This window comes from Macrobrachium nipponense, chromosome 28 (genome assembly GCF_015104395.2).
Source record: "Macrobrachium nipponense isolate FS-2020 chromosome 28, ASM1510439v2, whole genome shotgun sequence".
Lineage (NCBI taxonomy): Eukaryota > Metazoa > Arthropoda > Malacostraca > Decapoda > Palaemonidae > Macrobrachium > Macrobrachium nipponense.
The window spans coordinates 30396902-30421602 of record NC_087217.1 but is presented as its reverse complement, the minus strand read 5'-3'; the positions used below and the strand labels follow the sequence as shown (position 1 = coordinate 30421602).

General features: G+C 44.8%; 1 protein-coding gene across 1 annotated transcript in view; it reads left to right on the top strand.

Moving 5' to 3' along the window:
* Positions 1-24701, top strand: part of LOC135201144 (small glutamine-rich tetratricopeptide repeat-containing protein alpha-like) — a 132822-nt gene that overhangs the window by 18012 nt on the left and 90109 nt on the right. The window contains exons 2-4 of the mRNA XM_064230023.1: positions 251-467; positions 1327-1478; positions 15305-15454. Of these exons, the coding sequence (XP_064086093.1) occupies positions 251-467; positions 1327-1478; positions 15305-15454 (519 nt within the window). The remainder of the gene's footprint in view (positions 1-250; positions 468-1326; positions 1479-15304; positions 15455-24701) is intronic.

The window sequence follows — 24701 nt, the reverse complement described above, 5'->3', positions numbered from 1 at the left end:
AGCTGCCAACATGCTCTTCAGAAGAAATGTTGATGAAGATTACTCTTAAGACACTTAGTATATGCTGTCTCAAGAGTAATCTTTACTTATATTTGTGTATTTTTACAATAAACTTTAAAAATCTGCAACAGAAGGGTATTTCTGTCCCATGCATTTATCAGAATATGATTGTTCATTATATGACATGTGCTTCATTCACTGTGAATGAAAATAGGATTTTTTTCAAACTTCATATTCTTTATCTTTCCAGGGAAGTGGTGAAGCGATTAGTTTATTCTATGTTACAGTTCTTACAGTCACAGCTAGAAGGAGGTGCTGTTGAAAATGGGTTGACAGAAGAAGGTGTAGAGAGCGTGGAAGTTGCCTTACAGTGCCTAGAGACTGCGTATGGTGTTTCTTTAGCACAAAGTGAATTGGCACTTCCTAGATCTTTATATCAGATGTTTGCAGAAGCTTGTAAAGCATCAGTAAGTTAATACATTATCCTAGAGTTTTGTTGTTAATTTATTCACAAAAGATGTCATTGCTAATATCATTTCATAGCTCTTGCTTCTCTTATTCTGAAATATTTTTTAATTCACCTACAAGGTTCACTTGTAGGTGAAAAATGTTTGTCAACTTTTGCTTCCAATATACCATCTCTGATTAATCATAGTACTCAGCATGTCTATAAATTCTATTCATTTTTCCATTGCTATTTGTTGGTCATGTTGCTGCCTTTACTCTTGCAAACTTCCTTAGTACAGGCAGTCCCCGGTTATTGGCGAACTCAGTCAATGGCAATCCAGTTTTATGGGGTTTGTGCAGTGCCATAAAATCGCCTATTTATGGCGTCATAACACGCCGAGTTCCAAGTTGCCAAAAATAGAGTTATGGAGCCATAACATACCCAACAGAGGTGCCATAAGTCGCTGAGTGTCGGCTAATGGTGGTTTTTGCTTCTGAGCACCTTGCTGAGAACGGAACCCCCACCAAGAACCAGGGACTGACTGTATTGTTTTATGTAGGTTTTTTTATTGTGCGTTCTGCTTAAAGGCACATTTGGCACTTTGTTTGTACAAGTACAGTATACTATTAAAATCAGGCTCTGTTAGGGAAATTAAAGTTTTTCTAATTGTAGGAATTTCTTATTCATATTCAGTTACAGTTTGCTTTAGTTTTTCAGTTGCCCTTCCTATTTCATTGCCTCTTTTGTAATGATATTTATTATTCCATTAATTATAGTTAAGTTAGCAGTAATTAAAGTTACAGTATTTGTTAAAATCTCCAGTTATAGGAAAAATGGCATTTACAAGTAGGTAATCAGAATGTTATTTCGTATTACAGCCCGTGCAAGAAGAGATGACAAGTACTAGTGCTCCTAGGAATGAAGCACCACCAAGTGAAGCAGACAAAGCTGAGGCAGAAGAACTTAAGAACAAAGGAAATCAGCTCATGCGAGAGGAGATCTTCACAGAAGCTTTAGAATGTTACACTAAGTAAGCCCATATTTTCTTATTGAGAGACAGCTGACAAGTGGATATTTTAAACCTAGAAGTTATGTTAGTGAATGTATAAGAATTTTCACTCTTTATCTTTGATGAATTATCCTAGAACAGCTTGAATGTGGATGTGCTAATAAGTTTTCCTTTTGAAGTACAGGCATTTATGATTAGTATATTAGCCAGATAGTTTGAACAGCAAAGTGGCTAAACCTCTAAATGAGAATATGTTGTGATGAAGTCCTATGAATTTCTGCTGAAATCTTTAAACAGGGTAGTTTGGTAGTTAACTACTGGTCTGGTAGTTGGGAGTCCCTCCCAACTGGAGGTAAACATTCCATTTTGCTTTTGGCTGTTGTCAGGGAAAGACTTGTTTACTTTGCTCTCAGTCTGACTGTTTTCAAGCTGATTTCTTTTCAATCCTGATGGAATTTTTCCTTGTTATTGTATATTTGTACATGGTTGTGATCTTTGTGAGTTTGATTTTGTCAATAATGAAATGCAAAACCATAATTCACAATCACTTAAGTCTGCCCCCTGCTGGCAGTGCCCTGGGGTACAGAGTAGGAAGTGCAGTAACTTCTGCTCTTCAGTGGATGTTGATCCTCACGTCCTCTGTTCCTCCTGCCGAGGGCGTGAATGTAATATAAATAATCAATGTGCTTAGTATTGTGATTGGTCTACAGCGCAGTGGGGGAGGGCAGGTTTACCGGGAGGAAATGGTTAGGATAACATGCCCACCAACCACACTCGTGTTAGTTAATCCTTTGGCTTCCTACCTCTCTCACAGCAGTTGTCCCGTTCACGCTGCCTCCCCTTCGGAGGAAGCCTCTGCTTCGTCTTGCTCTTCCGACTCGTCGAGGGAATAATAACACGGGTGTAGGATGTGGACCAGCGTTCTGAAGGTACTCCTTCATGGCTAGAAGATTCCAATCCCATTAGCCCAACTTCTGCAGGGAAGGTGTCAGAATTGGATCAGGCATGTTCCAGCACAGCAGTCACTCATCCTGTAGTCACCCCCTCTACATCGATGGTGACTACACATAGTTTTGGTCTTGCGCCCCACCCGGTTTTTCCTCACCACCCAACCAACGTGACCCCCTTATGGTGTTAGGTACCAGTGGCCACCTGCCAGCTCAACATCTCCCAGTACCTGTGACTTCAGTGCCACCTCCTGGTTTTAGTGTGGCACCCATGTCACCCCTGGTGGTGTCAGGGGTGACCCTGCCTGCTGTTCCCATTGCTGTTCTTGGACCTGGTCCTGCCAAATTGTCTGGTGCCCCTTTGGGGGCCCTGACTTCTCTCCTGTGGAAGTTGGCGAAGAATTTGAGGAAGAAGAGGTCTCATAAGGTGTCATCGTCTTCGTCTTTGTTGTCATCGTTTGTTACCTCCTCACCTCTCTCTTCAAAGGCTTCTCAGCCTAAGAAGAGGAAGGTAGCTTCTCTGCCCCTAAGAAATCTTGTCATGAGGCTTCTAAGGGTCTGCATCCTCTACCTGAGGAAGCAGTTGGCTCTCTCGTTGGCTCACCTGCTGCTTCAGGAGTGGGGACCGTTACTCTGTCCATAGGGTCTAGTGTCACGGGAGCCCCAGGAGTTCGTTAGGTACACATTCATGAGTCTCCCCAAGTACGCAGCCCTCCAAGGGGGCCACACATCCACTGTCATTGGTGGAGAGACCTCTTTACCGTCTTGACAGTGGCACAGGATGTTCTAGAAAAGGGACGAAGCCTCGCTGGTGACCTGGTCCCACCTGTGAAAGCCAAGCCTGGCTCTTCATCAGGTGCTAGGGAAGATGTCGCTGTCTCTCAGGACGACTTCAGGAGGAACGAAGAGGAGGTCCCCTCTACAGCCCTCTTTGCACGAGGTTTCGACCTTGAAAAGGACTGGGGTGCGTCACGAGGACAGTACATGTTCTCCCCAACCTGCTGGCTGTGTGGCTGAACCTGACTCTTACCCACGTTCGTGTGAGCAACAGAGTATGAGAAGGCCTGGCTCATCAGCTGCACAGTGAGACCTCTGTTCTTTCCTTGGGAAAGTGTCTCGCTAAGGCGACCACGCTCTCCTAGACCCACACTGCCTTCATCACCATGGGTTGATGATCATGTTTGGCTCATTCCTCCTAGCAGCGCTCCTGGTAGGACGAATGAGAGCATCTGATCCTCCTCTCCTATTCCCTTTACATCCCCGGGACACACCAGGAGGGGTAAGGTGGATAGGAGGTATCCTGCAGAGTGCTCTCCCCAGGGTTCAGCAACAGGGGCCTATGTTCCTGGAGGAGTTTTATGGCCCCACTGGACGTACACCCGTGCCATTGAGAAAGGATCAAGGGGGTCTGGCGAGGTTCTCCCTTGTGGGAGAGTATTTCGGGAGGACCATTCTCTCAAAGGGCTTGAGGGCCCTTTGCCTAGAGATGTGGACACCCCAGAGATACAGAGGACTTTCGGTGAGGTTGTAGCGCTGATTCATTGATGAATTGGCACAACGATCTTGGGGAAGCAACCACAGCCTCTTCTTCGGGAGAATACCTCTCGTCTCAAAGCTTTTTTTGGTCCTAAGAAGGAACCCAGGGTTTCAACTGGGTTGCCGTGGTCTGCACTTGCCGACAGAGTATTGGACCAGGTGAACAGTCTTGTCTCAGGACAGGAGACCCTTCGGTCCAATCAGTCAGACAAGCTGAGCTGCTTCCTCCTCCTCTGCCTTGTCAGAGGTGCTTTTACGCGCCCTCAGAGAGGTCCTTACTGACTTAAGCAAGTTGACCTGGACTTAGTTTGCTGTGGTCCTGGTATGTCGTTTTAGCGCCTTACTGCAGAGTGTCTCTCCTTGTCTCGGTAAGGTTGCTGCTTCTTCTGGAGCTATCATCCCAGGAGAAGACTTGGCCTTCATGAGACTGTGCCAGTCTAGAGGTAGGGCTATTTCCTACCTGGCCCACCAGTCGACAAACCAGTGGGCAAACCTGGTACTCGAGAAGAGACTCTTGTTCTCTCTCGGGTATCCTGGTCTCTCGGTCCCGAGTTGGTCTTGGCTCTTCACAACGAATCCTTTGCTGGGTTCTGCCTCTCTCTTCAACAGAGAGCAGGTAGCTGCTGCTGTAGACAAGCGCCACAATGATAGCAAAGACCGCCTTGTTCACCAGGCATGGGCAAAGACCTCCAGGACTGCGTCCCACTGCAGCTAGGCCTTCAAATCTAGCTAGCTCTTCCATGGCCCCCAAGAAGGCCTCCTCCTCTAAGGGCACACATGGAACGACCCAGCCTCCTTCTCTACTACTGAAGGGTTTGCAGTCGCGTGCCTTCCTTTCACCCCTCCACACCTTCAGGAAAAGGGTGTAAGGGAAGAGGGGGAAATGCTAGAGGCAGCTTTCCCCTCCAGCTGCTGCCATTGGTGAGTGAGTGCCTTTCAAGCCATTGGGCAACATGGGCAGCAATACGGAGCAGAGACCGTCTGCATTCATACCTCATGGGATCACTGAAGTACCAAGCACTGTTGCAAGAGGTGCAGAAGATGCTGAGCAAAGGCACTGTAGAAGTTGTGTTGGACTGGTCCCCAGGGTTTTACAGCCGAGTCTTTCTCGTAGAGAAGACTTTTGGGGGGCTGAAGACCAGTCTTAGACCTCTCTCCCCTGAACTGATTCTTTTGCCAGACTCGGTTCAAGATGGAGATGGCTCGTACCTTGCTCACCTCTATCAAGGAGAGCAACTTCATGCTTATGGTGGTCTTGAAGGATGCGTATATCCAGATATCCATCTTATCGGTCTTCCCGCAAGTACCTCCGCTTCATCTTCAGGGAGATGGTTTACCAATTCATGGCACTCTGCTTCAAGTTCTCAACCGCTCCTCAGGTGCTCACGAGAGTGTTCACCCTGGTATTGACTCGGGCAGATTCCTCAAGCGGAGGATGAACTCTCGTATTGGCAGGTTCAGAGAGGCAGCGCACTGTTCCTGTCTCGACAGGAGCAGCCAGGGTCCGTCATGGACAGTCTCCATTGGAGACTAAGGGAGTATTGGTCTCAGTCCCGTAACCCTCAATCTGCTCTCATTCCCCTCTCGCAGGTGGTGAGAGGGGATTTGGACTGGTGGCTCAATGACAAGAACCTCTTAATAGGAGTGGAGCTTCCCACATCTCCTCCAGACATGCTTCTGTTATGGGATACATCGACTGAGGGATGGGGCATACACCTGGAGAAGTTGCTGACAGCAGGAGTATGGAACCATCACAATAGGCACCTTCAGAACAACATCCTGAAACTCAAGGCAGCCTCTCCTGGCCCTCCAAGAGTTTCGGGATCAAGTGATGCGGCACTCTTGTACAAATGAGCAACAATACCATAGTAGTGGCATACGTTAACAAGCATGGGGGTCTTGGTTCCTTCTCGCTATACCAGTTTACTATGCAGGTGCACGAATGAGCAGTAGCCCACTCAGTAGAGCTGTCAGCCAGGTACATTGCATGCAAGGGGAATGTAGTGGCAGACAAGCTCTCAGCCACCAGAATCAGGTAATAGGAACTGAGTGGTCCCTAAACTCATGGCGGAAAGATTGTTCAGCGTGTGGGGACAACCGGTTGTAGACCTGTTTGCCATCTGGTACAACAGGATGCTAGAGACCTTCTGCTCTATTGTACAGGACCTATGGGATGCTGCAGAGGACATGTTCCAACACCCGTTGGACAACCTCGAGGTATACACCTTTCCCCTGTTCTGTATGATTAGCTTGGTGATCAACAGTGTTGACCACCCCAAATCTTCGGACGATTCTGGTAGCACCTGCTAGCCTGACCTTCTGTCTCTTCTGTTGGAGGCACCGAGAGAGATTCCCCCCTGGCATGACCTGTGTCAACCGCACATAGAACGGTTCCATCAGACAGTGCCTTCCCTGTGTCTTCACAGCTGGAGCTTATCCACCATCTTTTGCGAGCAAGAGGCTTTTCTTGCTGAGCAGAAACAAATATGGGAGGATACCTTAGACAGTTCTTTGCAGCAGTATACCAGGGAAAGTGGGCTGTCTTGTGTCATAGACTGGGTTTCTCTCCAGTCAGAGCCACTCTTCAGGTGGTTGCAGACTTCCTCGTTTTGTTGAGAGAAGCTCTTCTCTGTTTCAGCTATGAAAGGTTATAGGGCCATGCTGGGCCCAGTTTTGAAGTTGAAGGGTGTTGGTATCTCTTCCTCCTTTGAGATATCATTACTCATGAGGAGCTTCGAAATGTCTTGCCCACCCAGGGATCTCAGGCCTCCTGTGTGGGATGTGACTCGTGTTGCAGAACCTGACTCGTGCAATGTACAAGCCCCTTCCAGAGTCATCTGACAGGGATCTGACCCTCAAGACCGTTTTGCTGCTAGCCCTGGCATAGGGGAAGAGACCAGACATACTTCTTGGTCTTTTTTTCTAGGTAAAAATCGTATAGGGAACAGACACCTTATTTTTGTACATGCAACTTCCCCGGCAGATATATACTTAGCTTATGTCTCTGGACGTCCGACAGAAATTCGAATTTCGCGGCACACGCTGCAGGTAGGTCAGGTGATCTACCCCCTGCCGCTGGGTGGCAGGAATAGGAACCATTCCGTTCTAGAACCAGATTTTCTCTGTCGCGGTAGTGTCAACATATGTTGTTGCTATCCTCCTGACTTGATTTTCGTTTTTCATCGCCATCGATCTTCTGGGCTGTCTTTTGCAGGGAAGTACTGGGTCTTGTTTCGGCATACGCTTTTATTAACTTTTTAATGAATTTGGCTTCGAAAAATTTCGAAGAATATATGACGTGTAACTACCGAAATTTTCGGTAGACACACATAGTTTGCAAGAAAGGGAAATATTAATATTTATTCATTAATACGTGTAATAAGTGTTAGAATTGATTGAGGAAATATGCTGACTTCCTACTTTAGGGAGTCAGTAAGCATGTAACTAGATAGGTTTCTTTTAAAAGTTTTTTGGAGACTCGTACTAACGAGCAATTAGAGTATTAACAGTACTAGTAGTGTTGCATCCTCATCACCTTACTTACTTCGCAGAAACTTCAAATTCATAATTGCAATTTGAAGACAAGGATTGTGGCTCAAAATGCGAGCTATTGAAAGGTAAGAAGTGATTACTAGTGCCCCCCCCTTCCCCATTGCAGTGGAGGGTGCGTCTGATCGGCTCTGTCTCGCTCCCAGGCCTAGACCTCTTTCAAGCTCCCAAGACCCAGGGGAGAAGGAATGTCGAAGCCGTAAGGAGGTTTCAGAGAATCCCCACCGGTCAGGCGTCCCCTCGCAGGTTCTGTAGAGCGTCCCAGACTGCCAAGGATAGCCATTGAAAAGGCATCCTTAAAAAAGTGCGTCTCTTCATCTTACATCCGAAAAGACGAAGAATGTATATGTTTTGATGATCTAGCGCGTTCTCTGAAAACTAAGAGAACACTGAACAAGAGCCAGCCAGGAACTTAGGAAGCCGCGTTCCAGCAAGCTAGCGTGAGCACGTTCCAACAGCCAGCAGCGAGCCGCGTTCCACAAAACAGACTAGCGCGACCGCGTTCCTACAACCAAACGCGAGCCGCGTTCTAGCAACTGAGCGCGAGCCGCGTTCTAGAAAATTTTTCTTGGCGCAAGGCGCCTTCAAAAGAGACGAAGCGCCAGCCTGGCGCAAATTGCGCCAGAAAAACAGAGGCTAGAGCAAGGAGCCTTATAGTACAGTGGCAATCAGAACGATCCTTCCATTGAACGTTTCGGGCAAGAGGCTCTTTCTAAAAGGGGTCTAGTAAGCGCTCGGAACTATCAGGGCGCAGGGACCTTCCACGCAAGCGGGACGTTCCAGGAGCGAGTCTCCTTTCTAGCGTGCGGGAACATTCCAGGCGCGCGGAACTATCCAGGCTCTAGGCGCAAGGAGCCAGGCGCCAGAATATTCCATCTTCTTATGAGAGAAAGGTCAGTCGCGAGGCTCCTCTTTGAGTTTTAACTTGAGCAACTTTCCCCTGGCAAAGGTGCAAGATGTCGCACAGGCGGCCGTCGCGTTTGTCAGAAGGATTCTGATACTAAGAGAAGCCATTTTTTCATTATTCAGAAGACTCCTGTGTTTTGCAGTTCCTCTCAATGCGGACTCTCTCCTTCATCATGCTCTTTCCCTCGTTATGAAGAGGCAAGAGCTTTGGGAGTTTTTCTTATAAGAATCTCATCGACGTTTGGGTATGATGGCGGATAGGAAATATCTACTTCCTTCCGTAAAACCCTACAGATGAACAGGAATTCTGTCTCTTCGCGATTTATGAGGAAATCACGAAGATTTAAAGAGTTTCCTGGATTAAACTTCCTTCCTTAAGAAGATATATATACTCTTTCTATCATTCTATTAACGAAAGAACGAAGACAGTAAAATTTTTCCTTTCTCTATCTGCCTCGGCAGGGAAAGAAGGTAGTAGAGTATCTGCTGTATGAGAATATGATACGGCAAATCACACATACCGTAGTTACTTCTTTGCAGAGCAACTCAATTACCAGTATCCTTCCAGGAATTTCCTAGGAACGACTACGCTTAAAGGGATTGTTAAGACAACACCTACTTAGCTTCTAGATTTATCGAAGTCTTGTTTCGCTTAAATATGCATGAATAAGAACTTCCTGAAGTTCGATTATAATTTTATAAGATTCCTTTATAATGGAGTAGCTGGAACTCTGGAAGAGTAAGGCCAGACGGCTAACGGAGACTGCTATCGCGCCTTAGAGACCAACGCAGTAACATGTAGGTGTCGGTCATGAGTGGTTGGTTACATGTCTCTCTCCTGCGGGATGGAATACCTAACCGTGTCTCTCCCCTACAATCGCGGGCTTTTAGCCTCGGATTGAGGGATAGTTTAAGCAAACATAAATAAAATATTGTCTGCCTTTTGCTAAGAAGCTTTCAATAAGAAAGATATTACAACATTTCAATGCTGTTTACCGTAGGTAACATTATTAAAGGATTCTAACACAGCGGAACTCTATATATATATGCTCTCATGCTTGCGAAAGCATGGCTTATTAGAGTACATGCTTAGTGAGATGATGAATGTAGTAGAAGAGAATTCACTTTAAGACTACGGTATGGTCAAGTCTTATGCACATACCGAGGTTAACTACAGAATTCCTAGTATCCTTACAAAGGTTCCTAGATTAATGCTGTTTACCACAATTGTGACAGTATTATAAAGGATTCTAATACGGCAGAGCACGATATAATATAATTCTCTCATCCTTTCGAGAAACACACACAACCTTTTTAGAATCGGATATTGCTCAAGAGAAGATGGTGAGTCGGATGGGAAACATCTCTTAGTGGCAGAAGTTGTTTCCCTGAATGGACTATACTACGTATATAAAAGTTTTTTCCTACTAAGAACGGAAAATTAACATGTGAAGGATGTCGGGTACCATAAGGGCACAGATGTTCTGGCACATAACCTTAAAAGAACTAGCCTGGGCGCAAAGCATCAGAAGCGCCAGCCTGGCGCAAATTGTGCCAGAAGCGCCAGCCTGGCGCAATGCGCCAGAAGCACCATCCAAGATATTTTCTCGTTTTAGCAAGTTATTAACCTAAGAGGCCAGTAGTGGTTGGTTTGGTTGGTGTTTGCTTCTCACCTCGGTGGTCGCGGGTTCGATTCTCGGCCATTCCATTGAGGAGTGAGAGAGTGTGGATTTCTGGTGATAGAAGTTCACTCTCGACGTGGTTCGGAAGTCACGTAAAAAAACACCATACAAACAAACAAACAAACCAGTAGCCTCTCGGAGGCTCGGTAACGGCAAGATTTGTTCCTGATTTCGTTACCCATTTAATCGGAAAGGGGTCGCTTACAAGGAATGATGAAATGATTTATTTTAATCACTTAGGCCAATTCCACGACTCTCTCATATCGCAAAGAGCATCGAGAATCCCTTTTTTTCGCCCCTGTTCGCATTAACAAAAGAGAACCTATTTGGGAACAGACACGGACTAACGATCCTTAAATGGTTCGATGCAAGATTTTTGCATGTCCCGTGAGAACCTTCTCGATCGAAGATAATAACTGTTAACGTATGTCTAACATTTACTAAAAGAGTTTTTGAGAACCTGCGGAAAGTCTTCTTCATAGATCTCTTCGCAAGGTAGAAGACGAACAGGCTTCCTATAGACTGCTTCCTTTTCCTCGAACCAAGAGAGGTAGCAATATACATCTTTAATTTAAAGAAGGGGAATAAACTTTAGTCTTTTTTCCCCTAGTTATAAATTCTTTAACAAGATATTAAGATAATGGGCGTCAAAGGAAGAGAGGATGAATGCCTCATTTTGGCCTTAGAAGGTTGGATTCAGAAGAATTCAAGTTCTTCTCACAGCATGTTTCGTAAGGCTTTTTCCAAGAGTATCTGGATATTCTATCAGAATCTATTATAAATAGACCTGAAAAACCTCTCCACTCTGAGTCTTTCCGCGTGCAGACTGACCAGAAGTGGACATGAATGAGAGGATTTTTCAAGGTAAATGACAATAGTCATGGCTAAGACATAGAATTGTTGCAGATCGTGCTAGATGGAATGAGGAAACTGTCCTCTTCTGATACCTCTGTGAACCACATAGCGAGGTTCTTTCTTCACTTTCAGAGGAATAATCACCTAGGTATATATCTGCTATCAAAGAACGCAGTAAAAGGCTATACTCTGTCTCTTACAGGGGAATTGAGAACAGAAGATTAAGATCTTCGGGATCTTATACGATACCGCAATACGACAAAGAGTAGGATATCATGTACTTCGAATGGGAGCTTTTTGTGGCCACAGATCCGTGTTCCGACAAAATGGAACTGCTCCTCATCAAACTTCTTTGAGAAAGTTTATGAAGGAATTCTTTGCTTTCTCTTAGCCCTAAACGACCAAGAAGACAAAGTAAATTTTTTGTGCATTGGAATCTCGCATCAGATTCAATGGAGACTCGGCAATGGGGTTCTTACCAGCATAGTATGTCTGGCAAAAGAACTAAAACCCTCTATTCCTGACGCAACGCTTTCAGATAGAAGTTTCCGTTGCCCAGGCAGGGTACTTACTTTTTCATCTACAGAAGAAGAGATGGTTTAAAAAAACGTTTGCCTACAGAGTCTTCGGGGTGCGATGAGGGCTCGAAAATGCTTCCCAGAAGGTATTCAGAAGGATACAATAAGAGCTAGAAATCAGGGTTCCGCCCAATTTCAGCTCTGAGTCTCCTTCGACTTCCAGGCTCCTTCCCTTCCTTCGGGCAAGGATAGGGAAGATTCTGCAACGAGGAACCTCATCAACATGTAAGAAGGGATCTCGTTAGCAAAGGAAGTATTCACGAAGGATCCTCCTCGGAGGAAGACTCTTCTCTCTCGTATTGTTAGATATCCTGTCGTCTACTGGATGCTAGCTGACTACAATCACCTCCCCTTGCCAGAGGCCAAAAGCTCAAAGGGGAAGAATTTCTTTCACCCTTCTCCAGTCTCCTGATAGACTATGTGGTTGTTCAGGACTCTCGGACAATGTAGCGCCAGCCAGGCGCCAAATGCCATACAGGCGAAAAACGCCAGAGGCGGACAGTTCCAAGGAACTCTGTCCATGGTCGGATACTGAGAAGGAGCGGGCCTCCAACCTGGCGCAAATGCGCCAGAGGCGAACAAATCGGACAGATATAAGAGTGTCCGATGTGGACATCGCCAGACAGCCTAGAGACTCTTCCAAGCTCGAAGCTCCAGCAAGTGTGGAGGAGCCAAGCCAGGCGCGAGGCCACCAGCCAGGCTCTAGAAGCCAGCCAGGCGCCATCCAGGTGCCAGGCTCCTTCAAGGCTAGGCTCCAGTCAGGATTGAGGATCCATCCAGGCGCAAGGCTCCTTCCAGTAAAGAGAAACCTAAAGCTCTGTCATGTAAGAGGGCTAGTCCCCATTGATATGATACAGGTAAGGCTCTGCCATGTAAGTGGGTCAGCCCCCATTGGTACGATCCGAGAAGGCTCTGTCGTGTAAGCGGGCTAGCCCCCATTGACATGATCCAGAAGGGTTTGTCAGTCATAGGTCCCTACCCTCGCTGAAACTCTTGAGGCATGCAGATCATAGACAGTAATCATGAAGTCTTCTGCCAAGCTCCAGGCGCAAGGCGCCAGCCAGACGCAAGGCTCCAGCCAGGCGCGAGGTGCTAGCCAGGAGGGAGGAGCCAATCAGGCGCCAGCCAGGCGCGAGGCGCCATCCAGGCGCGAGGCGCCATCCAGGCGCGAGGCGCCATCCAGGCGCGAGGCGCTAGACAGGCGCTAGGCGCCTACCAGGCACGAAGCGCTAGCCAGGCTCCAGGCTTCACCCAGAAGAGGTCTATATCAAAGAATGCCCTGGCCTTCTTTGAGACAATGTGATCTCCTAAGCACTTGACAAGTGCATTGATGATTCCTTCAAACAGCTGAGAATTAAAAGCGCATGAAGTGCGAGCTTTTCTGAATTCTTGTTCTTTCCTTAACAATATGTCATAAGGACATATTAGCTGTCACATACGGGAGATGCAGCTCTGTGTTGACTTCCCATATCCGAAGGAGTCAAGATAACCTACGAGAGATCCTTCTCTCTTGGTTGATACGTGTCTGCGGATACATTGCTGGGATAGGGAGCCGATACTGATCCTTAACTAGTGAGTTAAATTTTATTTAACGTCGTGTTTTTTCTTTGGGTTGTTTGAAAGGAGTTTGGGGATAACTCTTTTCAACTTAAGCACTAACCCTCGTGTTAGGATCAGGTGATCGGGATCGGTGTTGTGCTCCTTAATTATGCCACTAGGCATAGGCATATTGTCATGTAAGAGGCTCTGTCGAGTAAATGGATAAGACCCCATCGACAGACCCACAAGAACTCTTAGCCATAGGTCACATCCTCGCTGAGGCTCTTGAGGCGAAGCAGATTCCTAGGCATTAGCCATGGAATCTTCCGCCTGAACAAGTAGGAACCAAGGTTTTTATTTTTTTTTATTACCTACAACGTATGTTGTTTACCTGTCTATTCAGTAAATAGTTGTCTCTTACCCCACCACCAAGGGTGTCAATCAGCTAAGTATATATCTGCCGGGTTAAGTTGCATGTACAAAATGATATTGTTAGAATACAATAAAGTTTTGTACATACTTACCCGGCAGATATATATGATGAATGGCCCACCCAGCCTCCCCTCAGGAGACAGGTGGAAGAGAAAATCTGGTTCTAGAACGGGAATGGTTCCTATTCCTGCCACCCAGCGGCAGGGGGGTAGATCACCTGACCTACCTGCAGCGTGTGCCGCGAAATTCGAATTTCTGTCGGACGTCAGAGACATAAGCTAAGTATATATCTGCCGGGTAAGTATGTACAAAACTTTATTGTATTCTAACAATATCATTTTCCCGTCTTCCCCACAATTTAGATCTTCTTGTCTCACTGTGTAGGGAGCTTTGTAGATGCAAATTGCTGCTGTTTCTCAGTTGGGTGATCAGACTGGACATTGTTCACCTTAGATCTGATTATTGTTTGCTTTCAATGATATTTAAATTATCCAGGTGGTTTTCTGTGAACATCTGTGTGGCAGAGTAGTAGCGAGGAGTGTTTGTAGGTGTCTCAGAATGTCAATCTAAACAACAATGATACATCTCACATTCTCTCGAGTATAGTTCATCCAAAGGAAACACTCATATATATTGAAGCAGTACATACAGAGGAGCATCACACCCATATATATTGTAGCAGTATGAGCGGAAGAGTAGCAGTTTCATGTCTTGTTGACAGAAGGCAAACTATCTTGCAATCATATGGCCAGTTGCACATAGTTTACGATGCCTCAGTTCTATGCCTGCAACATCTTTTAGGTCATCCGTGATAATGTGACCCAAATACTTCTGGAAATTCATGCACAAATTCCAGCCAGTGATATCTGAGGAAAATTTTTGGTTCTGCAAAATGCTCAAGCAATTTTGGTTCTGCAAAATGCTTAAGCAATCTTGGGAGCAGTGACATGTACTGGGTCTTGGTTTTGTTATATAGGATATCAAATTCCTCTGCATATTGGCGGCAAAGTGTCAATGAATTACTGGAGACCTTGCACTGATGGGGAAATCAGAACCATATCATTGGCATAATAGGTTGTTTATTGTTGTTTCATTGATAGTGCATCCGATTGGGAATTGAGTTCATTTTGAAATTCAGGGCATCTGTGTTTGTATTAAACAGGTATGGAGAGAGAATGCCCCCTTTGCAAAGCCTGTTTAGGGAGCCAAAGGTTTACAACAATACGTTACCCCATTTAACACAGAATTGCTGTGTGGAGAACTAGCAGTATAAAATGCCAATTAAATATAGAGGTGTGCCTGTTTTTTGCAGTTTCAGGAAGAGCTTCAGGTAGTTTACTCTGTCAAGTGCTTTTCTCAATAGTTCAGAAATTTTTTCAGGATGTAGATGCAGGTGTTAGTCAAGTGGTTTGCTTTGAATCCGAACTGGTTGTTAGTGGTGTGTAGCAAGGGGAGAGGTCTCACTAGAAAAGCCAACTCAAGAATCTTGGATGCAATCATTGTGATTGCAATCAGGCTGTACAGTGCCTCCCCGGTAATTGCGGTGGATAGGGACCACAACTAACCACGTTAAGCAAATATCCGCATTAAGTTGTTACACCCCGCAAAAAATGTTTATAACTGCTTGCTTTCATAGTTTAGACACCTAATATATCTTAAACTATACTAATCCTAAACTAAATTTGATATTTCAAAGTCATTTAGTACAGTGTTATCTCCAAAAATATGTACAATACTTTAAGAATTCATACGTACATGTGTACTTTGGCTTACCTTAAAAATTACAGTTTGTGGCTTTGTTTTATCAGTTGTTTTTTTTTCAGAGCAATAAGCAAAGACCCTAGAAATGCTGTATACTATTGTAATAGAGCAGCAGCGCATAGTAAACTAAATCAGCATTTAGATGCCATTCAGGATTGTAAACGAGCACTACAAATTGAACCCCAGTATAGCAAAGCATATGGAAGAATGGGGTAAGATATTCTTGCATTGGTTTTCATTCAAAGAAAGGTCATCGAAGGAATGAGTCTTCCATTTCAGTTTTGATAGCAATAAAGTTGTTATATTTACAAAATCCTTAATGATGTGGACGTATTTAAGAGAATTCAGCTAGCATTATGTTTCTTTTCATATATACTTGTTTGTTCATATGAAAATACAAACCATTGTCTTTTACATAGGAGTATGCTTTGATGCCAGTTGAAATTGTTTGTTGAACTTGGCAACTGATAATTAAGAAGGGTGAAGGGGATGAGGAGGAATGCCCCTCACTGACCAACCCACACTAACCACTTTTTCTTTGGCCCTTGCCAAGTGAGCGCATTTTGCTGAGTTTCTCTTGACTGTCAAGTAGAACTTGATCCAGGGTTACTGCAACCTCTTCAGGGAGGTGCTCTCTTAGTGTAATCCTGAGGAGTCACCATAGGGGAGTCTGCTGGTCTTAGTTGCTTGTCAGGCACTTGGTTTCAGGACAGAGCACTCACAAGTGTTTGGGACATCCCTTCCTCCCTTCATGTCACTGAGGAGACTGAGGGGGTCCCACATGCACCCTATTGGTGTTGTACAAGGTGTTAACACTGGCTGCTGTTATGTACTGGGTAGGGGTTTTTCTCCCCTTACCTCTCAGGCATAGAGCATAAACCAATGCTACCTGCTTGTTAGGTAAAGTCACTTAAAAAGGTTTTGCAACATGTTCCAGAAGTTTTTGTACACCTAACAATAATGTATTCTTTTGATATATACAATAAAATATGCTTTTCTTATTTGGTTTTGACTGATAATTGTACGGTTAACAGTATAAAAAAGAATGGTGGGTGGAAAATTCATTTTACGAAAAATAACGAAACATTTTGACAAATTTCATGCCAGATGATTGGGCAAGAGCCAAAGAAGAAACTATATTTTGAATTCAAATAAAAGCATCTTAACTAATTCAAATAAAAGCATCTTAACTAATAAAATTATATTGAATGATTATGAATAAAATTAATATAAATAAAAATGGAAATAATTATACTATAATAGTTGTCAAAAATACAAACAAGAACAAATCTCATAACTTCCTATGATATCATGTGACACCACACTTGGGCAGGAAAGTTAAATCTCTCATCACCAGCACCAATAAGTTGCATTACGGACTCAGCCGCACCACAGTATCTTACTGGTCATTGATCATTATCTTATATGAGACTAATGTTTTTATAGTAGATTTTGCTCGACAGCTTGGCGTAAATAGAACTACCATGTATAGATGGATACAAAAAACAGAAAGAGAAATATAATATAATATATTTATTGAAAAAAGTGGAAGATGACGCCATGGTTGCACTACTGTTGAAGATCATCGTCAGATGATCATTGAAGGAGCACCGCCTAACTCCCCTGACAACCTGTGTTGCTATAAAGAGAGAACATTGTGCTCTCCTTTCAAGTTGATGCCCAAACCATCCCTAACAGGCTACATGAGGCCAAGATACTATTTCATCACGGTTTAGAACAGAGAAACACAAAGAGGAGAGGCTAGGGTTTGCGTTACAATATTATCGAGTAGCCGATGATATGTGAAAGGAAAGTCATCTTTTGCGATGAGGAGGAGACATTCTTCACTGATGAGCACAGTAACCTTATTCACTGCTAGCATTTAACATTAAGTTAATGTTGAACTTCTTGCTCATTTAGATTCTTTAGAAGCTCAAATAATAAAAAATGCAAAAATAGACAATATATTTGGTTGATTTCATAAGAGGTGTCACTATGATAGGCCTAAGTAGCAATGAAAGAAAACAGAAATTACAAATGATAATAGCATATTCAGTGTGTCCCCGTATTCGTGGGGAATGGATACCAGACGCCCCACAAATATGTGGTTGAAAACTCCCATAAACACCCTTGAAACTGCCTATTTTGTTAGTTAAAACTCAAGAAAAACCCACTAAAAATGTTTATACCTTTTTTTTTTAATAGTTTTATCACAAAAAGTGCATTTTATGATGAAATTGATAAATAAAAAAAACAGGACTTTGGGGATATTTCCCACAGAATAATACCACGAAGAGGCAAATTTTTCCCAAATGAGGGGTGGTATATGTTCCTCAGAAAAATCTGCACATCTGGAGTCCACGAATACTCCGGGTTCATTGTATACACACACACACACATATATATATATGTATGTATATATATATATATATATATATATATATATATATATATATATATATATATATATATATACACAGTAGTACCTCGAGATAACGAAAGGCTCTACTTACGAAAAACTCGAGATACGAAAGTCAATGCGAAAAACAATTTTACTGCTTTACATACGAAAAGTTTTCAAGATACGAAAGGTTGTGCTGTAAAGTCCCGAGATTCGCCCGGACCACCGAGAACAATTTTAAAACTCCCACGCCGCCCAACTGAGTAAACTCGCCACCACCTCCCGCCCCTCCCAGGCCCTTGGTTCCTGATGCTAGTCACCCCATAAGGTCTGCTCTCCTATTTGGTCAGCATCTACCCCTTGTGCTTTAAGTATTCTATTGGTAAAAGGTTGCTGTAATTGAAAAACTTATTCATGCAATACATAATAATTAGGTAGATAGAATAAAGAATAGAAATGAAATGTTATTATACTGTTTGGTAGTTTCAGTATTGAAGAGAGATAATGAAAATTTATGGCTTACTGTGTAAAGAGATTGCTTGTCGATCGTTCGATACTCGTAAGTGCTGGATGTAAACAGACGTTTGGAAGCTTTTTTGTTTGTTTATTATAGTTAATGGTTACTTAATAATTATTTGAAATGAGTACGTGCAGTACATTTAATAAAAAAATTTGGAATTAGATATCATAAAATATAAAATAAATCAGACTGCCAACAAATACGTATTTTTAGAATTCTTCTTCTGTTTTTATTATTACGTTACGTATACGTATGTTTCATTATAGCTGTCAGTAACTCGGTATCTCCATTAGGTAAAGATAGAATAAAGAATAGAAATGAATGGTTATTATACTGTTTGGTAGTTTCATTAGTTGAAGAGAGATACTAATGACAATTTATGGCTTACTGTGTGCTAGGAAAAATGATTCCTTGGCCCTCGTTTCGATACTCGTAAGACGGGTAGAGCTGTATGTAACAATTGATTGGAAGGTTTGTTTTTTGTTTGTTTGTGTATTATAGTTAATGATTAATTATTAATTATTTGAAATGAGTACATACTGATTATTTATACATTTTATGGCATATTCTAAGCTTTTAGCTCTTAGTTTAGATGTCAGAATCATAGACTAGGCTACAGTAGCAACCGCTAACATAGGCTAGGCTTATTGCTAAGGGACATTGCTAAAGTCCTAATATATGCAGTAAAATTGGGGTGTTAACATTACATGCAGTTGAATATTACTCAAGTATGTACAGTATTTTTGCCTTTTTGGAGTCATATTTCTTCCGTCGGATCAGCGTTGTAACTCTAGAACATGTGTTTTAGGCCTGGAAATAATATTTACTGGGGTGTTTTTGGAGGGCTTGGAACGGATTAGCCATTTTACATGTTAAATGTGTTCCAAGATACGAAAAACTCATGATACGAAGGCCGCCTCAGAACGGATTAATTTCATATCTCGAGGTATCCACTGTGTATATATATATATATATATATATATATATATATATATATATATATATATATATATTTCTGGGCTCAGTCGTTGTCGCTGCGCGAAATATCCTTTAATCCCATTATTTTCTAAGGTAAATGTACTAACACATACCAGAGAATAAATAAAATAAAGAAAAGGTCAGTACAACTGACTCGCTCACCCTCCAAGAGGGTGCGGTATGAACACTATGGCGAGTGAGACCACTACCACGACCGCTTGCCAATAGAAATCTCCCACTACAAAATCCCCACTAGAGGGGAGCCGACCACAGTGGGCAGCAAACTACTACTACTCATCCCATGCTGCCGACTGCTGCGCCTCTGGTGGTCATCCTTTTCAGTTAGCGCACAGTAGATACACGTGCCCTTTTTTGCTCTGTGTTTTTTGTGCCCTTTTTTCTTGGATTTTTCGTCATGGAGCGTACAGCCATCACAGCAGCTAAGTTAAGTAATCAGTGATTATTGCTATTTGGTTTTTTCCTCCCCGGCCTTGAGTCAGTATTTGCCGTTTTTTAGGTATAAATACGAGCTCTAGGTCGGAAGCATGGCAGCATGGTTCTGCCTCGTGGCGGGTTCGTTCTTGGTCTTCCATACCCAGAACCTTCCCTTATTTCGTTACGCTCTATTATTAGTTATCCATTTTTATGTTAAGGGTACAGCCTACTGGGTTTATGTCATGCATGCATGTCTTTTTCACCTTGCGTAGGGGCATCTTCCATCCAGACCCTAGCCACAGCTCTTAGTATCGGCCCCCAGGCTAGCTTTGAGTGGTAGACTTTCTTTCGAGTTAGTCGTACACTCCTGGATTTTTTCTCCTACTGTTTTTATTTTTCTTTCTTTACGTTTAGTGATTTTGATTATTTATGTTTTATGTTAGTGTACGGCGTCTGGCTTCACGTAGCCTAGGTTATGTTCTATTGGTCTCCACCACTATGCTTCCGCTCTTCAGTTCGGTTGCTTCTCTATAGCATCTCTCTGATCAGTCGGTTGTTTTATCCTAGGCTGTCTTGTCATTGTATTACATGTTACCGCTCCGTGGTCACTACGTGAATCACGGAGCAGCCAGACGCCTGTCCAGTCACCTTTCCCTCCTCCGCTCTTCCATAGGGCCGGGGGGGAGGGTTGGTCTGCCCACGCTCGCTCCACATACCCGGGCCGCCTGCCTCCCTCTCTCCCTAGGCGGAGGGAGTAGGGGGGCTGGACAGACCCAGACTGGACTCGACCTCTCTAGCTTCACGGCACGCTCGGATGACTAAGGGGGGGGACTGGCCTTTCCCCCCCTCCGTCGTTACTCCGTCGCTCCGTTGCTAGCGCGAGTCTGTTTGCCCTCTCGCCCTTTCCCACCTTACTGGTGCTCTTTATCTACCGGAGCTCCGGCATCCACGTGGAAGGTGCTAGTTCACCCTGACGGGCGGACTGCGCATACAGTTGGTCATTACTAACCACTCCGTCGTCGCTGATATCGCGACACGAACTCCGCCACGCACCGGTACTTAGTCCGGTACGTTCGATGTCTATAGTTTAAGAATTAGTATTTAATTTAAACTATATTAAGTTTAATTTAAGCTACCTTAAGCCAATCCCTCCGTTGCCTGCTCACACCGGATCTCTCCGGGGTTATAGCCTATTCAGGCGATAAGGGAGGGGTTATGCCCAAAATTTTTTCGTCGTCAAGCTCCGGCATGCAGCGGAGTTCTTTTAACCTCTAGCCTGTAAGTGATATCTTTTAGGATGCTCATGTTATCTTTTCACTTACAGACCAACTGTGAGCATCCGGGATGTAATGCCATGCTCCAGGACCCCTGTGGGCATGAAGTCTGCAGATCCCATGCTCCATGCGCGACTCCCGCACGGGGTAAGTATTTCCAACTCCGTTAGCTAATCCCTACAAGATTATAGTTCTTAAGTTTAATTTTTAATCTCTTATCTTAAACTTAAGCTTGTTTTATATGGGATCGGTCGCATCCTCTATAATTTTAGTTTAACCTATTACTTAAGTTTTAATTTTAAGTTTAAACTTAAAAACTAACAATACCCTCTCTTCCAGGCTCCCGCTGTTTAAGAGACAACCGCCCTGGCAACCCTGCGGGCTTGGGTCGTCGGTTTTGGCAAGAACGCCGCCAAGGGACAGCCCTACATCCTTGAGAAAGAGGTTGGCGGTCCTGATCTTCCCCGGCGGCAAGTCAACGGGTTACGTCGACCCAGCAGAGGCAGCCCCCGACTATGGCGGCAATTTCAGCAGCAGCTCGCCGCTTCGTTGACTGAACCAGGCCAGGACATCTCGTCGGAAGTCGTGACACTGGACTTAAATATTGAAACCGATGGTAGGTGTTGACGACCTGTTGGTCGAGGTGAGTACGTTGGACGCCCAAGGCTTCCCTTGGGCGCCACTGGATCTTCTACTCCTGCAAACTCTCCAGCTTCCTTCCAAGGCTTTACAGGAGCTGAGCTCCTTTATACTTCTCCTGATGCCTCCGTTAGACCTAAGGTCAAAGGACAGACGGTAGTTAAAACAAACCCCCTGAGTAAGACGTCGTCGTCGTCTAAAAAGACGTCGTCGGCGTCAACATCTCGCAAGTCTCCGGCTACAAACCCCGGAGCAGAGAGTTCTAGAGCTTCTGGGTCCGGCTCCAAACCCTCAAGGAGTAGATCCTCCAAGGAGAGATCACATACTCCAGTGGCTAGATTCAGCCGTTTCTACCCCCTTCCTTTGGTTCCTGTTTCAGAGCTTACCCGACCACCTCCGCAGCAGCTACCGGCTTTTTGGATCCCAATGCTGGCGCTGTTGCAACACATGGGGGATTTGGTTGGTTCCTCCAAAGAACAGATATGGGAACAGATGTTCTCCCTGGCCGGTTTTATGTCTTGATAGGAATCAACTCCCAGGATAAACATTTAGTCAGCCGTGACTAATAAGCCAAGCTACCGCTTAAGCTACTCCCCCACCTTTCGGCAAATGTAGTCGAGCTCAGCTTGCCACCACAATGACTCTCCTGCTCCTCCGTTCTCTATGCAACGAACCCCATGGAGGGTGGGGGCGTCATACTCCCCCCTTATACCAGGACGGGGCTTACTTCTTATCCCGGTAGATGTGGAACTCGAAGGATTGAGGACTTCCGAGTTCTACCCACGGAGGATTCTCCAACCGCCGTCATGTCGGTCTACGCCTAGGCTCACTGGCCGGCTAGCCATGACGCTGAGATGACAAGGTCCCTAAAATAGGGACAGTCCTCTATTCACTGTGACCAGGCTCAAAGAGCAATGGCACTCAGGGTGCTTAGAGGACATGGTATTGTTCGATATCTCAAAATACAACCCTTTTCAAGAGTTCCCATTTCACCATCTTCACAATGGAAGGGAACGGGCAAACTCCTTCCTTTCCTTTCCTTACCAATATTGCTACGGGTCATCTCTCCCATCGGCCCAAAAGGGGGAGTCGTTACCTGCAGCGCCATCTAAACAGGAAGCGGACCCTACATCCCTTTCCTTACTTTCCCTCAAACCGGAGAATTTGTGGGAAAGACCTGCCCAACACTTTTTCGGCGGGCAAACTCAAAACCCAGACTGGGTGCTATGGAGCAGTTTGGTGAGAAGCTGCCTAGACTTCCAGGACAGGCCTCATTCAGGCAGAAAGTTTGATGCCAAGTCTAGCTGGCCAAGGTCTCTCAACACCATGGCCATTGACACGAAGTGGCTACCATTCATTTCTTTGGTTTACCGATCCACTATTCAAGCTGATCCACCAAAGTCACTGACTCCAAACGGTTACAGTTCTGACATGTTCGCGTTCGCCCAAAGCCAGCCGAACGAATTGTCGGAAGCATGTCCTCCAGGAATAGCAACTATTCCGGCAATTGAACCCAGAATAAGTTTGGCTTTCATCAAACATCTGTGGGGGAGCAGACCTCTTCCCAAGATGCAATGGTTAAAGGAGGTCCAGGCAGAGGCTACAAGGCCTTAACGGAAAGCCTTAAGGATCGTTGGGGTTCTTCACTGCAAAGAGACGCCAAGATCAAGTCAGTGAGGGGTGTAAGGCTCAGGAAGGAACCCAGGACGTTTCCAAGCCTTACCAAAAGAAAGAAACTAGCAACGCTTTGCCCAGCCTTTTGTTTCGGCTGTTCCGTTGGTGCAGGGCAGGGCCCAACCCTCCATAACCTCACCAATCCAAGGCCCAATCACAGCCTGATTTATTGTGATTTCCCCCCAGCCTCAACCTTCCAACCATTCTTACGCTGTCTCCCCAGCCTAAAACAATCAAGTGTTCGAAGGCCAGCCCCTTTTCTTCAGCAGTCTGACCGCTCTCGGGTACGGGGTGCGGCAAGAGGTAAGCAGATCCTTTCGTCAGAGAGGATCAGGCAAGGTCCCACTTAATATATAAAACACTTTCCGGGGAGGGCCGGCGGAGGCTACCAACATCAATGAGAACTTCCAAGGTAGGAGGGGAGGCCTGTTTCTCTTCCCCCGCCACCGGTGGGGAAATTGCAGCAATATGGGCACAAAGCCATTGTGTCGAAAGGCCTGGGCGTTGGGCGTTGGGGTGGCGAATCCGCCCCCCACCCAACCCAGACCTTTCCTTCGAACTTCCTCATCCAAAGAATTGACGGAGTATGCGGATCGGAACCTCCTTCAGAAAGGAGCAATTAGGCGAGATTGTCAACAGATTTAAAGTTTCAAGGGGACCTTAGTTCCTGCGTTCCAAAGAAAGGGCTCAACAAAAAAGAAGGGTAATCTTAGACTTGTTCCCGTTTAAAAAACTTGGCCATTCGCTGCGAACAAGTTCAAGATGCTCACCAATCTCGCAGGTGCGGAACCTTACTTCCCCGTCGGGGGGCCGTCACCAACCTCTATCGATCTACAGACGCATACTATCATATCCCTAGTTGCAAAGACACTTTCGCCCGTATCTGGGCTTCAAGATTAGGGGGATCAGGCATTCTCCCTTTCAAGGTCAGGTTCCCTTCGGTCTCAACGTAAGCACCCCAGGGTGTTCACGAAGGTTGGCGGAAGTAGTTCGCTCCAACAACTAAGAGCGCAAGGGATCATGTAGTAGCGTATCTCGACGATTGGCTAATTGGGCTCCAACAGTCGAGAATGTCGCAAAGCAACACTGAAAGTAATCCAGTTCTTGGAATATCTAGGGTTCAAGATAAACAGGACCAAATCGAGACTCACTCCGGAGTCAAACTTTCAGTGGCTGGGCATTCAATAGAATCTATCCTCCCATACTCTGTCGATTCCATCAGCCAAGAGGAAAGAAATAGCGAAGTCAGTAAAGCTTTCTTTTAGACACAAACTTGCTTCAAGGAGAACCCAGGAAAGGATTCTGGGCTCACTCCAGTTTGCATCAGTGACAAACATCTTGATGAAAGCCAAACTGAAAGACCTAACCAGAATCTGGCGCTCACGAGCAAATGTCAGGTCCAGGGACAAATTATCCTCAGTCCCTCAGATTTCTATGGAATCGTCTACGCCCTTGGTCGAAAGTCAAGAACTTGTCAATATCAGTACCCCTTCAGTTCCTCCTCCGGGGATTACCATCCACACGGACGCTTCATTTAA